Here is a 16,203-nt window from a genome sequence, read left to right as displayed (position 1 = left end):
TCTGCATAAAGCTTATCATACCACATGGCACTACCGCATCCTTGCCACCTTACACGAATGGGACCTCCATGCCCCACTCCTAATATTTATTGAGAACTTTTTATCATGTTGCAGTTTTCAGGTACAGGTTGGCACTATCCATAATACCTCCCGTCTGCAGGAGAATGGTGGAATGGTGGTCCTACAGGATTCTGTTTCGAGCGTCCCTCTCTTCTTAGTAGCTATCTATGGTCTGGTGGTGGCTCCAGAGCCTATAATGTCCCCCTCTTTGTATGCTGATGATTTTTGCATTTATTTTAATTCGTCCGTGATGGATGTTGCTGAATGCAGACTGCAGGATTACCATCTGGATTAGCCCTGTGATCACACAACAGTTGACTGCCTATGTGTTATGCATCTGCTGCTCCCCAGAGCACCAGAACTACTGTGTCCTCTTTCCAGATATGCAGATATATCTCCTTCAGTGGTCGCCCAGGTCTTGGACTATGAACACTATCCACATCCGGTCCCTTTTTTCTGAGCTCCAACTTTCCCCTCCACCACCTCTTCTCCAGGCCTGCTCACGTACACCTCCGTTGTGCATCCTCCATCCACAATTTCCTTGTTCCAAAAGAATTGGCTCATCTTGAGGCCCTCCACCATCAATTCTTTTCCATTCTGGCCCTGTTTTTGAGTTCAGAAGTGTGTATATTGATGGTTCTATGGTCGCTCGTCATGCTGTCTTTGCTGATGTTCATGTGGAGTATAATGAACTCCACTCCAGTGTGCGTGCGCCCCCCCCCCCCCCCCACACACACACAGTAGTGTCATAGTGTCACCAAAAAACAAAGGACTAATTTGACAAGTTATCAGTAGTGAATATTAATTACCAATGGGTGAGGTAACATTAATTCTGTCTCTCTCTTTGACGAGAGAGAGAGAGAGAGAGAGAGAGAGAGAGGATTCCAAGCAGAAATTTAAGCAAAAATTACCATCTCTGTTTGTAAGGTCACTTGGAATGTAACAATATTATGAGACAGAAAGTTGCTACTCACAATATAATGGAGATGCTGAGTCGCAGGTAGGCACAACAAAAAAGACTGTCACAATATAAGGTCACTTGCCAAATTTATCTCAATTGCTTGCTTAGTAACAATATCCCAACAGCTGGAACTGCATGTTAAGACCTCTTTGTTGTTATATTCCATAGGATGATTTGTGTCAATGTTCTGCAACAGAAGATTTGCTCAGCTATTGTAAGTGTGTGCTCAATACACTGGTCTTCTATGGTCATGATGGACTGACCAATGTATGACTTGCCACAACTGCAAGCAGTGTGGTAGAAACCCAAATTTCAGAAATCGAGATCATCCTTTACAGACCCTAAAAAGCCTTAATCTTAGATGTTGGTCAAAAAACATGTTTCACAATGTGTCTCTGCAGAATACATCTGATCAAGTTTGAAACACTGCTTGCGTAAGGCAAAAAGACCATAGACTTCGGTGTCATATTGTTATTTTTGTCATTCATCCAAATCATGATTGGTCGATAGTGCAACAAGCATCTGATTTATATTTAACTGTAACCATTCTGGCAAAAGAAATCTTTGAGATGGATGAATTCATATGACAAACTTTCAGGCTCTGAGGTAATATGGGCCTATGAACCAAACTATAGTTACTGGATAGTGACAACTAACAGCCTGAAGATGCAAATCTGAGTTAATAGATTGAAAAATCAGCCAATCAGTTGCAAATAAAAGTTTATTATTCCTGGAGCATGGTTTCGATATTTGTAAAAATATCTTCTTCAGGAGTATTGGCTTTCAAAGCATGTGCACCAGTTGCAAAATAATTTTTTAAATATTTTATGTGTGTGTGTGTGTGTGTGTGTGTGTGTGTGTGTGTGTGTTACATCACATGATGCAGTAAGTGTCACAAGATAAAATATTTGCGTAAATTACTTGTACCTTATGTCAGAGATTAAGGGCAACTGCTACAAATATACAGACTCAGGCGACCAGGAAAAATTGGGCTACAGAGAGCACTAAATACATGCATGTAAACTGCGCTGTGATTGTCTTGAACAACAGCATTTTATAAAAAAGTAAGTATGAAAATTCCTCTACAAGGCTATTAAAAATATAAAAAAATTTACAGGTGTACATTCCGTATAAAATTAGTAATACATTTGCAGTAATATCATACATAAGGTGGAGAAGGTAGAGTCCTAAGATCACTGTTACTAATGTAATGGGGAAAGAAGAGCAAATATAAGCGAAAACAACTTCACTTACGAAAAAACTTCTGCTTAACACTATGGAAGCTTAAGCGATAAGAAAAATGGGAAAGCAGTGAGTGCTATATACGTGCGCTTAAGCACTGCATCTTGCTGGTGTTAAGTAGCATAATTTTACATTAAAGCAATATGACAATTTCTTATAGAAGACCAATTTTAAAGGTTGACATTAAACACAAAGACATTTATGTAGCACAGTAATACTGTGCATAGCTTCAGTGTGCGCAAAATAACAGATAACAAAGCTTACTTCTGTTACCAAAAAGGCGAAGGACATAATGAATGGATAAAGTTACATTACAACAGAAGAAGTTACATCACAACATAAAAAGAATATCTTGTATTAAACTATACTAATACCATTTTTTGGTGTATAAACTGTGTGAACATATGTTAATAAGGCCACGAGAAATGAAACCCAGTGACATGAAATGTCAGGAGCTAAACAGTAAAAGAATGTGTTTTGAAGAAAACGGCATGTTCACTGACATTGGCAGATTTCATATATATGTATTATATGACCATGAGCAGCAGTTTAAATTCATTAAGGAAGTGCTTACTCGCTAGTTGCAACTGATTGTTCAGAATGTTACCATAACCCTTAGCAAGTTGGTTATAAATTTCAAATTTCAACTTCTTCTAATAAATCTAATTTCCAGCCTTTTATTTCCTTACGTAAAAATATGGTTTCTTCTAACTCCCTTCGAGAATGATCCGAAATATGTAAGTGTTCAGCAAAAGGAGAATTATGCACATTTCCCATTTTATTACCTGACAGATGCTCCTTACCTGTCTGCCCTATATAATAGCTAGAGCAACCTTTGCAAATGATTTTATAGATGCCTGAATTAGTGAAAGGATATTGTTCAGTTTTTAATGCATGTACTAAATTTTTCTTCAGAGTATTGGTTCATAGTGAAAGTAACTTTATATCCATATTTTCTAGTTAGAAGACGGCTAATCCTCTATGATACATTACCTAGAAATGATATCGAAATAAACTTACCATTTCCCTCTTCATTACTCTTCAGTTTGTCACCTAGTGTTGAAAATATTTTATGTGCCTTTTTGTTGCCAAGTATTTGGTCGAATACGTCTTGTTTGTAATCATTACTGCTAGCAATAGTCTTAATCAAATTAATTCCTTTCTGAAATTTGTATGGGCAAAGTGGTGTTGTTAAAGCATGATTTATTGCTGAATGAAAAAGTGCAACTTTATGAGCATGAGGGTGGGATGAATCTGATGGAATAATATTATCAGAGTATGTTGTCTTATGATGAATATTGAAAGTGACACTGCCATTCTGTATGCGTAATTTCAGATCAAGGAAATTTAGGTCACCGTTCTCATTTTGAATTTCCTTTGTGAGTTTAATTTTCTTGTGGAAGCCGTTGAAGGTATCTTGCTACACAGTATGTTGGAGCATCAGTGTTACTGACAGAAGGCCTCCAAAGAACCCCTTCCTTGTGGATTTTCAGAAGGGGTGAAGGGGGGGGGGGGGAGCAAAGTAAGAGTTAAACATCTTGATAGTCTCTTGTGACAAGCATCCTTTTTTTTTTTCAGAGGTTGTTAGTCTTCTCAAGCCTTTTTGTCGTTTCAGCACTGAGCCTGCGATACACTGGATAAAATAGTAAACACTACATCTTTTGAATGTAATCCTCCTTGTTCAACACATCTGTAGCATTGCCCTCACCATAGGTGAGATAGCAAAATCAGGATCCATCCTGAGCGATATTATGTCAGCTGAGGGGAACGTTTTGCATCTGCACAGGTGGATACTAATAACGTTATCTTATTTCTTTCGTTCCTTCCTTCCTTTAGTCTGTTGGTGCACATAAAATCAGATAAATGTGATGAAAATCAGTTTTACTAGAAATGAATTTTCTGCGCAGCAAGACTGGGTGACACATGGTAAGCATTGATGACTCTCATCCAATTTAGCATTATAGCTGTGTTGTTATGTGGTTTAATGCAAAGACATCTCTCCATGTCCCAGAGGAGTCATACTCTGCTAAGGGATTGCAGGCATTCCAGTAGGTACAGTTTGCGCTGCAGCTGAGGCGAAGTGTATTATAAGTGGAGGTTTACCAGGGGGCTCTGCGTCTCATGCAGCTTGAAAGCAGTGGTAAATTAAATTCTTCAGACTTCTTTCTATTCAGAACTGGAGAGGCCAGTGATCAGGTAAAATTTGACCAAATTTGATAAAACTTTAGTATTGGAGAGTCAACATTCAATCATTAGTGTGTTAGGATGTATAGAAAAGCCAGTGAAATTCAGAAACACAAAAAGAACTTTTAACAAAACAGAAAAAGGCTGACATTAGACAAGTTATTAGGGTTAGTGCTAAATAAAACAAATGGCACCATATTTTCTGCCATGCAAACTCTGCAGCACACTTCAGTGCGACTTCACCATTTTCAGCAGTGGTCATGTATCATCATGACTTGACTTATTGTGCAGTTATGAATAAACATTTCAACAACTTTGGCCAGCAGAATAAGTAGAGTGTACCTTGACTCATTTTTAAATCACTTTTCATTGGAGAACCTCCACTGCATTTGAAGATGCCTCCCTCATTAGGAGACACCAGGTTCGAAAATATGCCTTACCTTGGCTGAATTCCCAAAGAATTCTGCCTCCAAGGCGGAAAACATTGATCATGAAACCCTACATTATATGATCAAATTCTACATTGTTATGTACTGTGATGTCGAGTAGCAGGGTTTTGTTATGTTCATAACTCTGCAAGAAAAATCCATTACTGTACAAGTGAGTGTGTCCTGCTTAATTAGCTGTGGTAATTTGAACCATGATGAACCAGTAAATATGACACACACTATCTTCTAGAGTTTTGAAATAATAAGTTGATAAAGATTCTTCTGATGGAAGGTCTGTAAAATGACCACTGACTGGACTTGCATTCAGGACGACGACAGTTCAGATCCACATCCGGCCTTAGATTTTCTGTGATTTCTCTAATTGCTCCAGGCAAAGGCTGGAATGGTCCCTTTGAAAGGGCATGGTCAATTTCCTTCCCCATCCTAGAAAGTTCCGAACTTGTGCTCCATCCTTAATGACCTTGATGTCGATGGCAGTTAAAATCTAGTCTTCCTTCCTTCTGTAAAATTTTCAGACTAGATTTACTTTTACTTGCTGAGCTTCAGTTGAAATGAATAGGGCAATCACAATATGTTTACAATCTCTTAAAACATGTATGTAGCATTAAACTAGTAAACAAATAATTTCCAATGAGTTTCTACAGGTCTCAGATTCAAAGGCAATGTTTCTGGCTTTATTCAGCATCTACATCCATACTCTGTGGACCATTGGGAAGTGCGTGGGAAAGGGTACTCCCATTGTACTACATCTTAAGGTTTCGTCCTGTTCTATTCATTCATGGAGTGTGGGAAGAATGACTGTTTAAATGCCTCTGTGTAATCTAGTCTTCTCTACATGATCCTTACGGGAATGATACTTAGGGGGCTGTAGAATATTCCTAGATTTTTTTGTTGGAATTTTGTAAGTAGCATTTTGTGGTAAAATTTGCATCTGTCTTCAAGCATTTGCCAATTCATGTTTTCAAGCATTTCTGTGATGCTCTCCTAAGAGTGAAACAAACCTGTGACCATTAGTGGTGCCCCCTTGGTATACATTCTATATTCCATGTTCATCTTATTTGGTATGGGTTCCCACACACTAGAGCCTTATTCTAGGATGGGTTGCATGAATATTTTGTAAGCAATCTCCTTTGTTGACTGATTGTATTTTTCTAGGATGTTGTCAATGAAACAAATTCTGCCACCTGCTGTATGTGTGTCTGAAAGTATCTGATCAATCTATTTTATATCTGTACAAATAGTTATACTTAGGTATTTGTGTGAACTGACCTATTACATAAGAGTGTTATGCTTTCATGGCCAGAGTACTCTTCAGTAACATTCTTCTGGATATATGACTGCATCAGATATGATAAAACTACCAATGTTTTGACAGCTATTACAGATAGTCTTTGTCAGAATGACTTCTTGCTGTTGCTGCATTATATTTATTATTTCAAAATGGCTTGGAATTCTGACACACTATGTTTTGATATCCCTTCCCATTGATCCTGACCCCCAGTCAGAATATAGGCTGTCCAGATAATCAATATAAAGCAGCAATGACAAGCCACTAGTGGTCACTCTGATAAAGGTTGTCTGCAGTAGCTCCCTCTGATTACATTTGTGGCTCAGTGATATATGTAGATGCTGATTAATATCATACTTATGTAATACTGTGTTTTAGCATTTTATAAAGAGCATAATTTTATATTTTTGAACATTTAAAACAAGTTGTAAATTTCTGAATGGGGGGCTCCATATGGTTCCCAAGTTGTGCAGCGACCGTAAACCATAAAATTACCAAATAAGCAGCAACCAGTCACAAGATCATGTTTTCTATATTTACTTTTGCAAATTGATTTCAACTGATTAATAGCCATCATCGGTGCTTTCAATGTGTATGTTCCCTGAGTAATAACACTGTCTTAAACAGATGTCAAACATAAACATAAACAAAAATTGATGTGCAAAAGTAAATAAAGAAAACATGATCTTGCAACTGGTTGCTGCTTATTTGGTAATTCTAGTTGTAAATATTTTCAGTGTTTTGGAATCTTATCAGTATCTGACTGAATGTTTGTGCTCATTTTTTAGTCATTGCTTCATTATAGATAACTACATCATTTGTGAGAAGCCTGGGGTTATTATTAATTTTGTCTGTCAGTGACGTTAACAATTAGGGATCCAACACTCTCTCCTGGGCCATGCCTGAAATTACTTTTACATCTAATGATGACTCTCCAAGAAAGATAACATGGTGCATCTTCCTTAACGAGAACTCCTCAATCAAGTCATAAATTTTGTTTGATACTCCTTACAGTCAATGCTTTGTTAATAAATGTTCATTTGGTACAGATTGAAATGAGTGAAATGCTTTTTGGAAGCCAAGATAAACTGCATCATACTTGATTGTCTTGATTTGCGGCTTTCAGAATATTGTCAATGGGAAAAGTGACCTTGCTGCTTACAAAACCAACACAACTGTTTTTTCCAACATGCAGTAACTCACCTTTGTGAAACATCACCATGTAATAGTAATTCCAAACGTTCTTCTTCTGTGTCTTGAATACAAATAAAATTTTGGTGCGTTATTCACTTATCTGTTTTGGTTGGAAATTCTTTGGCCTTCCCAGTGGTATGCATTACCATAGCAGAGGCATCCTTGTCTTTGTCTCCTCATTCCACAGTAATGGTCAGCCCAGTGTAATGTGTAAAATAACTTTTACAAATATGACACTACACTGGATTTATTAATTTTTACACTCTCGTTTCAGAATATACTGCTACACTCCCCACTCATTTTGTATTTGACGTGTAATTAACTTTGGTTGCAACTTTCAAAAAAAAAAAAAAAAAAAAAAAAAAAAAAAAAAAAAAAAAAGGCTTTGGAAAGCCAGTATCTGCAATCTGCTATTGTCAGAGTTCAAACATGGTGGCAAATAGGCTGCTATGTTGACAGTCATGAGCTCCATGAGTCAGTGGAAATATATTGTGTTTCAAACCCAGTTCTAAACTACTGGTCACTAAAAGTTCCTCATATTAAACCAGGTCCTCTTGTAACAGCTTATTCTTGGAGCTCAGATTTAACCCATTTGGCTTTTTTGTATTGGATTAAAAAGCCTTACTCCAATACAGGAGGTAATGATATTACAAAAATTGTTAGGATAATTTTGTTGTTAACATTTGGAACTGCATATAGTTAAAATGTACCTCGCACAGTTCACTCCTTAGTTACACCTTTTTTCCCTTCCAGAATGAAGAGTTTTGTCAAATCATTTGGTAAAATTATCTTTGTTAGGTTTATTAATGGCACTTAGATGATATTTTGTGTTGTGGTTGCTGTGTTGTGATTTATTTTTTCATTTTGTTTCAGGAGCTGTCAAGTGTTTCAATGGGAAGGTGAGGAACACTTCAGTAGGCACTCATAGAAACTGTTTTCTACTGGTGTATAATTTTGTAATATATTATCAGCAGCAGACTGTATTAGTGTATACAGGGTGTTTCAAAAATGACCGGTATATTTGAAACGGCAATAAAAACTAAACGAGCAGCGATAGAAATACACCGTTTGTTGCAATATGCTTGGGACAACAGTACATTTTCAGGCAGACAAACTTTCGAAATTACAGTAGTTACAATTTTCAACAACAGATGGCGCTGCAAGTGATGTGAAAGATATAGAAGACAACGCAGTCTGTGGGTGCGCCATTCTGTACGTCGTCTTTCTGCTGTAAGCGTGTGCTGTTCACAACGTGCAAGTGTGCTGTAGACAACATGGTTTATTCCTTAGAACGGAGGATTTTCCTGGTGTTGGAATTCCACCGCCTAGAACACAGTGTTGTTGCAACAAGACGAAGTTTTCAACGGAGGTTTAATGCAACCAAAGGACCGAAAAGCGATACAATAAAGGATCTGTTTGAAAAATTTCAACGGATTGGGAACGTGACGGATGAACGTGCTGGAAAGCTAGGGTGACTGCGTACGGCAACCACAGAGGGCAACGTGCAGCTATTGCAGCAGGTGATCCAACAGCGGCCTCGGGTTTCCGTTCGCCGTGTTGCAGCTGCAGTCCAAATGACGCCAACGTCCACGTATCGTCTAATGCGCCAGTGTTTACACCTCTATGCATACAAAATTCAAACTCGGCAACCCCTCAGCGCCGCTACCATTGCTGCACGAGAGACATTCGCTAACGATATAGTGCACAGGATTGATGACGGCGATATGCATGTGGGCAGCATTTGGTTTACTGACGAAGCTTATTTTTACCTGGACGGCTTCGTCAATAAACAGAACTGGCGCATATGGGAAACCGAAAAGCCCCATGTTGCAGTCCCATCGTCCCTGCATCCTCAAAAAGTACTGGTCTGGGCCGCCATTTCTTCCAAAGGAATCATTGGCCCATTTTTCAGATCCGAAACGATTACTGCATCACGCTATCTGGACATTCTTCTTGAATTTGTGGCGGTACAAACTGCCTTAGACGACACTGCGAACACCTCGTGGTTTATGCAAGATGGTGCCCGGCCACATCGCACGGCCGACGTCTTTAATTTCCTGAATGAATATTTCGATGATTATGTGATTGCTTTGGGCTATCCGAAACATACAGGAGGCGACGTGGATTGGCCTCCCTATTCGCCAGACATGAACCCCTGTGACTTCTTTCTGTGGGGACACTTGAAAGACCAGGTGTACCGCCAGAATCCAGAAACAATTGAACAACTGAAGCAGTACATCTCATCTGCATGTGAAGCCATTCCGCCAGACACGTTGTCAAAGGTTTCGGGTAATTTCATTCAGAGACTACGCCATATTATTGCTACGCCTGGTGGATATGTGGAAAATATCGTACTACAGAGTTTCCCAGACCGCAGCGCCATCTGTTGTTGAAAATTGTAACTACTGTAATTTCGAAAGTTTGTCTGCCTGAAAATGTACTGTTGTCCCAAGCATATTGCAACAAACGGTGTATTTCTATCGTTGCTTGTTTAGTTTTTATTGCCGTTTCAAATAGACCGGTCATTTTTGAAACACCCTGTATCTACTTGATTAAAGGTATATTTTTGAGAATTTACAGATGCTTTTGATTGTCATGAATAATGTGTTAATAGTAAATCGATGGATGTAATCTACAGTTCTGTATTCTGTAAACTTTGGCAGAAATACCTCTCTCAAAACATCATTTCCTCTTGATGGCTGTATAGTTACACATGTAATTAATGCAATATTTCCACCTTTTTCCTCTCAACAACCAGTTTGTTCTAAGGAAGTGATTGGTAGTAACAATCACAACTCAGTGTTGCAACCAGTCCGTGTACGGTGTGTCAGGTACACATATGGTAGTAGACCCACTGACCACAGAGGGATCACACAATTGATGCCAGAGCTGTCAGCTCCTTGTGCATGCCAAGGAGTAGCTGTCTTGTCTATTCGGGGGCACTGGGACCTTGAGCACTGGCCATCATGGTAGATGCCGTGTGATCTGGTTGGGCAGTGCCTGTGAGAAGAGATCTTGTTTGAAGTAGGCAGCACCATAGTCGATAGTTAATGTAATGAAATGGTCTTTTCTCACTAATTAGCCAATGTTCTTCATGGAGAATATTGAAAATGTATATGGTGAACTCTCCTCCATTAGTAAATTATGAGGTCGTTCGAGCTTATTTAAGGCAGCAAATCCTACTGAGTCCCAGGTGTTACTCTCTTGTAATCAACTTGGTAATGCACCTGCTAACATAACACCCCATCCTATAGGAACCTAAGCATGGTACAGGAATTAATTTTCCACTTGGACATAACACTGAAGATGGGCCAAGAACTAAGCGAATACTTTGAGAGATGAGGGATCAGCTTCCTACATCATGTACATAGAGGCACACCAGACAACAAAGTTGACACTGGTGCATTCCTCCTTGCTTTTGAGGGAGAGTTTACCACTGTAGTGTGAAACTGTATTTCATATCCTCAATGCAGTGCTTTAAATGCCAGGACTTTGGGCACTTGTTGTCTTTAGTGAACACACAACCTGATTTATGGCTGGCCACTTTACAAATATTCATCATGTACGCTACCACCTGTTTCTGTTGGTTGCAGGGACAACCACTCCTTGGTTCCTGAAGTGTGCTACTCTTATCAAGAAAAACAAAATCCAGAAAATGAAGGTCATAGATTACCTTTCATATTTTGAAGCTGAGGAAAAATACAATTGCTTGTACCCAGTCTAAATGATATTGACATTTGGGAGTACTGTTGCTAGGTTGAAGGCAGTACCCGGTGTATGTACTCTCTCGATGTCGACTTTCAGGTAGTCACATAAATAAACTTGACCATGTAACAATACCAGAGAAGGAAAGTTGCTACTCACTATATAGCGGAGATACCGAGTCGCGATAGGCACAATAAAAAGATTCACACACTCATAGCTTTTGGCCATTAAGGCCTTTGTCAGCAGTAGACACACATACACGCGCGCGCACACACACTCAAGCAAACGCAACTTGCACACACGTCTGCAGTCTCAGAGAGCTGAGAGAGTGTAGTTTCTTTTTATTGTGCCTATCGCAACTCAGCATCTCCACTATATGGTGAGTAGCAACTTTCCTTCTCTGGTATTGTTAAATTCCATCCTGGATTTTCCATTGTTTGATTAAACTTGCATACAATAGTCCCTCCCTTTTGTGGTTTCTGCGGCACCATCTTCGGGAACCCCTTCCCACACCTGGCTGCAGAAGCATATACTGTCTCTGGTATCTACCAATGACAGGACCTTCTTATGGTGCAAATCCTCTTCTCAGAATTATACAGAGCAGCAACCCATCACGAGCCAATGGTTGAAGGAGTCACGGTATGTGGTTCTCACCAGGGCTGCCCACTCTTCTTCCGTTCCTACTCCCACAGCAGATAAGTCCTCACATGGTTCTTAACTGCTGAAAGCTGTGAGAGAGAAAAAGAAGAAATCTCGGGTGAAGACTTCTCCGGTAACCGTGGAGGTGTCAGATATCTCCATGGCATATGACGCTGAACTGGTGTTTGTTGATGTTCCATATCCACCAGTGACAGGCTGTGAACATGGGGCGTGACCTGTGCTGCTGGCTATTTCACACCTAATGAGGACATCCACAACATGATGATCCAATGGAACTGCGATGGATATTACTGTCACCTGCCAGAACTACAACAAGTTATTTCCTTTTGTTCTGTGATCTGTGTTGTTCCCCAAGAAACACACTTCACTGAAGACCATTTTGCTACTCTATGAGGTTACTCTGCATAAAGATTGGAACCATATTTGACTAGGAGGTCTTTTCCCCTTGCAGTGACATTATAGTGTCATCATCCCAAGCCTTAAACCAGGCAAATTGTTGGGAACCATTAGGCAACAGAAAGTTAAACAATGGTAGTTTTCAGGAACAGAATAAGTCATTGTTAGGCAGGAACAACAAAGGAAACAAGCAACAATTACAGGTTACTCATGTTTTTAAGATTCTAGTTTAGACTGTTCAGTACTGTTGTGGAAAGTCAGTATGGAGGCAGAGGAGTGTACTGGTGGTGCTTTTGTTCAAACAAGTTGCAGTATTGGTAGAGCACAAGCATCTGAATGTCATAAATCAACATATGGAACAAAATGTGGCATTCGCTTTGTACTGTATTATCTGGATGAATCGGACCAAGATTTGTTGCTATGGAGATCCGGGATACACCCTGTGGGCACAAGAAGTACAGTTCCAGGAAACTTTAGTGTTTGTTATCATCATATGAAAGTGTTTCTGGATAAGTATTCTTTCTTACAAAGTAGTTGTTTTGATCCATTTCAGATTCATTAGAAGACAGTGAAGTGTAGCCTCAGAGAAATTTATACAAAATCAGTATTGAAAGTGAATCGGTGCATGGGACATAACATGATACCAGGACAAAAGTTATGTTCCAGGTGGGTTACACTGCTAAAAAATGAAGAATATTCTGATAATTTACATGACAGTGACGAAGAGTATCAGCCACCTACAACGACAGCGGATGAGCAATTAAATACTTCAATGACTGCTCTTGGTTTGTCTCCCATGAAGACACACAAAGTTGGGAAAAGAGACAGGCCCAGCTACGGTAGAAGAAAACTACAAGAAGCACAAATGGAATTAAAACACAAAATAGCTGACACACTAATGATGGAAGAGGAAGAACTATCTGCTCCAAAGGAACAGAAATGCTCTGCATATCCACACACCAGAAAAAAGTAGCTATTCTTACCCTTGCACCTTCCAGCTGGTCTATTGACTGCACTGCAAAGGAATTCAATGTTTCTACATATATGGTAAAGCAAGCTAGGAAAATAAAAGCAACCCAAGGAGTGAAACTTCCTGCCAAATTAAAACTGTGTGCCGGACCGAGACTCGAACTCGGGACCTTTGCCTTTCGCGGGCAAATGCTCTGCCAACTGAGCTACCCAAGCACGACTCACGCCCCGTCCTCACAGCTTTAATTCTGCCAGTACCTCGCCTCCTACATTCCAAACTTTACAGAAGCTCTCCTGCGAACCTTGCAGAACTAGCACTCCTGAAAGAAAGGATATTGCGGAGACATGGCTCAAGGCTTAGCCACAGCTTGAGGGATGTTTCCAGAATGAGATTTTCACTCTGCAGCGGAGTGTGTGCTGATATGAAACTTCCTGGCAGATTAAAACTGTGTGCCGGACCGAGACTCGAACTCGGGACCTTTGCGTTTCACGGGCAAGTGCTCTACCAACTGAGTTACCCAAGCACGACTCACGCCCCATCCTCACAGCTTTACTTCTGTCAGTACCTCGCCTCCTACCTTCCAAACTTTACAGAAGCTCTCCTACGAACCTTGCATAACTAGCACTCCTGAAAGAAAGGATATTGTGGAGACATGGCTTAGCCACAGCCTGGGGGATGTTTCCAGAATGAGGTTTTCACTCTGCAGCAGAGTGTGCACTGATATGAAACTTCCTGGCAGATTAAAGCTGTGTGCCGGACAGAGACTTGAACTCGGGACCTTTGCTTTTCGCGGGCAAGCACTCTACCAACTGGATTACAAAGGTGCAATGAAGCTGATAGTGTGTGACATCAGTTCCTACCAGTGCATGATACACAGGTGTGAAAAGTGTCCTGGTAAGGCAAATCTTGCAGAACACATGAATAACAAACTGTATGATGAACTCCTTATGGATGACGATGAACTTGTTTCTTATAAACAACGAACATACATGGACTGCTCATGTCTTGAAACAAAGCAAAGCACAGTGGAAGATTTTGTTGAAATGTGTTTTTAAAAAAATGGACAAACTGACCACACATCTTCACAGCAACAGCACAATGGGCTTATTTCCAGTTTTGTAAGGATAATTTGAAACAAGATGAAATTATAGTAATACTAGACTTTTCTGAGAATTATGCATTTATAGTTCAAGATGCCATCCAAGGATATCATTGGGACAACAGTCAAGCAACTCTCCAGCCATTTGCAATTTACTATAGAGGTGAATCAGGTGATGTGTCTGTCATGAACCTGTGCGTTTTTAGTGACTGTTTAATTCATGATGCCATTGCAGTTCATGCCCACATTCGCACTGTCATGGCATATGTGAAAAACAAGCTGCCTCACATACATTTTGCGAAATACTTCAGTGATGGGGCAGCTAGTCAGTACAAAAACTGTAAAAATCTCAAAAATTTATGCATGCATTACCATGATTTTCAGATTCACACCTCTTCAATTATTTACCTGGGTACAGAAAATTATCTCTAGCATACGATCATTCTATATTTCGAAAGATGAGGTGAAATCAGTCAAAGAGTTGCTAAAAAGCAGACTAGAACATGTTAAAACTGTTGCAGGCACAAGGAGCCATCATCACTTCTCTCCAGTGGACTCAGACAATCTGCAGATTGAGCAGACTGTCCGGTTGTAACTATAGGTTCATGCACAACATGTGTCTTCACAGTGTGTCTGACTCAGGATTCAGAAGCAAAAGCAGCAACATACAACCAGGTTGCTATGGTATTGCTGTTTATGATGACAAATGGTACTTAGGATGTGTTGCAGAGTGCTGTAAAGCAGAAGGTGATGTGTTTGTGAACTTCATGGCACCAGCAGGACCAGCAAGATCATTTCATTGGCCACGTTTGGCAGACAGGTGTTGGATTCCTTTTGAACATATTCTTATGACAGTTCCAGTTCCTACCACAGGATGACAGTACAATTTGCCACTCAATATACAGAGTACAGTAGCTAAAGTGTGGGAGAACTTCTGTTCGAAGCACAATCGACTGGTTTTTAGCAGTTAAGGTGCAGTAAACATTAATGATAGGTTGTGTTAATCTGTCTATATGTTGTTGCTTAGTGATTAAATAGTTGTGGGAGGGGATAAGAAGAGGCAGAACAGTTTACGATATGTTTTTACAAAATTGTGTTGTGGAACAATGGCCACATCACCAAATACATCTTTCAACTTCCATTGTACACAAATGTCTTGCAATAACATGCTGAAATTTTGAGATATATATCATTATGGTCTACTTATGCAGTGTGTGAAATTTGGCTTGGATATCACTTGTCCCTTTTGTGCTACCACACTTCGAAAATCCATATTTTTCAGGTAATTTTTCAAATTTTTGTATTTTCATGTGCATGTAACTCAGTTTTTGTGACTGATACGGGCGTGATGAGTTCTATGTGTGTTTAGGCCACATTAAACTTACCACAGAAAAATTTATACCCTATTTGAGTGAATTATATTTGGCATAGAGGGCACCTACAATATGTACCTTTTAATGTATTACATTTTTTAATCACATTTTGGAATTTTTTATTTTCCCTCAGAAATAGGTTGTTGGTGTTTTGATTCATAGAGTGTGTTCTCTAAATGGATGTTACTGGGCTGTAAAAATTTCACTGGACTGTGCAGAATAGTTCCAAAGTTATTGAGACCTGAAATTGGGTCTGAAGATAGATTGCCAGATGCGGGTTGCTGTTTCCGGGTCATGCCACCTTCTTTCACAAGTCATAATTCTGGAACTAATTGGCAGGGGAAACTAATACTTTGTACACAAGTGTTCAACACATGGTAGAATTAGTGTACTGAATTTCAGTCAAATCTGAGACTATGAACTGGAGCCCCTAGTTGAACTGACATGGAATGACCATATAGTAAATTTTTAGGTATACATCATAGTAATATTTCACTTTTGTGTGCATGAACAGATAACTTGAAATTAGAAAGAAAACAAACAATTACGATAATTGGAAAGTTGGCGTATTGGTATGATATACTGCAGCAGTTAATGAAGTACTGAACTGCGCATCACAATA

The 16,203-nt window shown here is 39.5% G+C and overlaps 1 protein-coding gene across 5 annotated transcripts in view; it reads left to right on the top strand.

Moving 5' to 3' along the window:
• Positions 1-16,203, top strand: part of LOC126095349 (transmembrane protein 131) — a 345,609-nt gene that overhangs the window by 47,096 nt on the left and 282,310 nt on the right. For all 5 annotated transcript variants that reach the window (XR_007521958.1, XM_049910154.1, XM_049910155.1 and 2 more), the window contains exon 3: positions 8,252-8,277. Coding sequence is in view for 4 of the 5 variants with exons in the window: in XM_049910154.1 (XP_049766111.1) it covers positions 8,252-8,277 (26 nt within the window). In the remaining variant the exon portion in view is untranslated. The remainder of the gene's footprint in view (positions 1-8,251; positions 8,278-16,203) is intronic.

Source organism: Schistocerca cancellata, chromosome 8 (assembly GCF_023864275.1).
Source record: "Schistocerca cancellata isolate TAMUIC-IGC-003103 chromosome 8, iqSchCanc2.1, whole genome shotgun sequence".
NCBI classification, from domain to species: Eukaryota; Metazoa; Arthropoda; class Insecta; order Orthoptera; family Acrididae; genus Schistocerca; species Schistocerca cancellata.
This window is presented reverse-complemented; position numbering and strand designations above follow the sequence as displayed.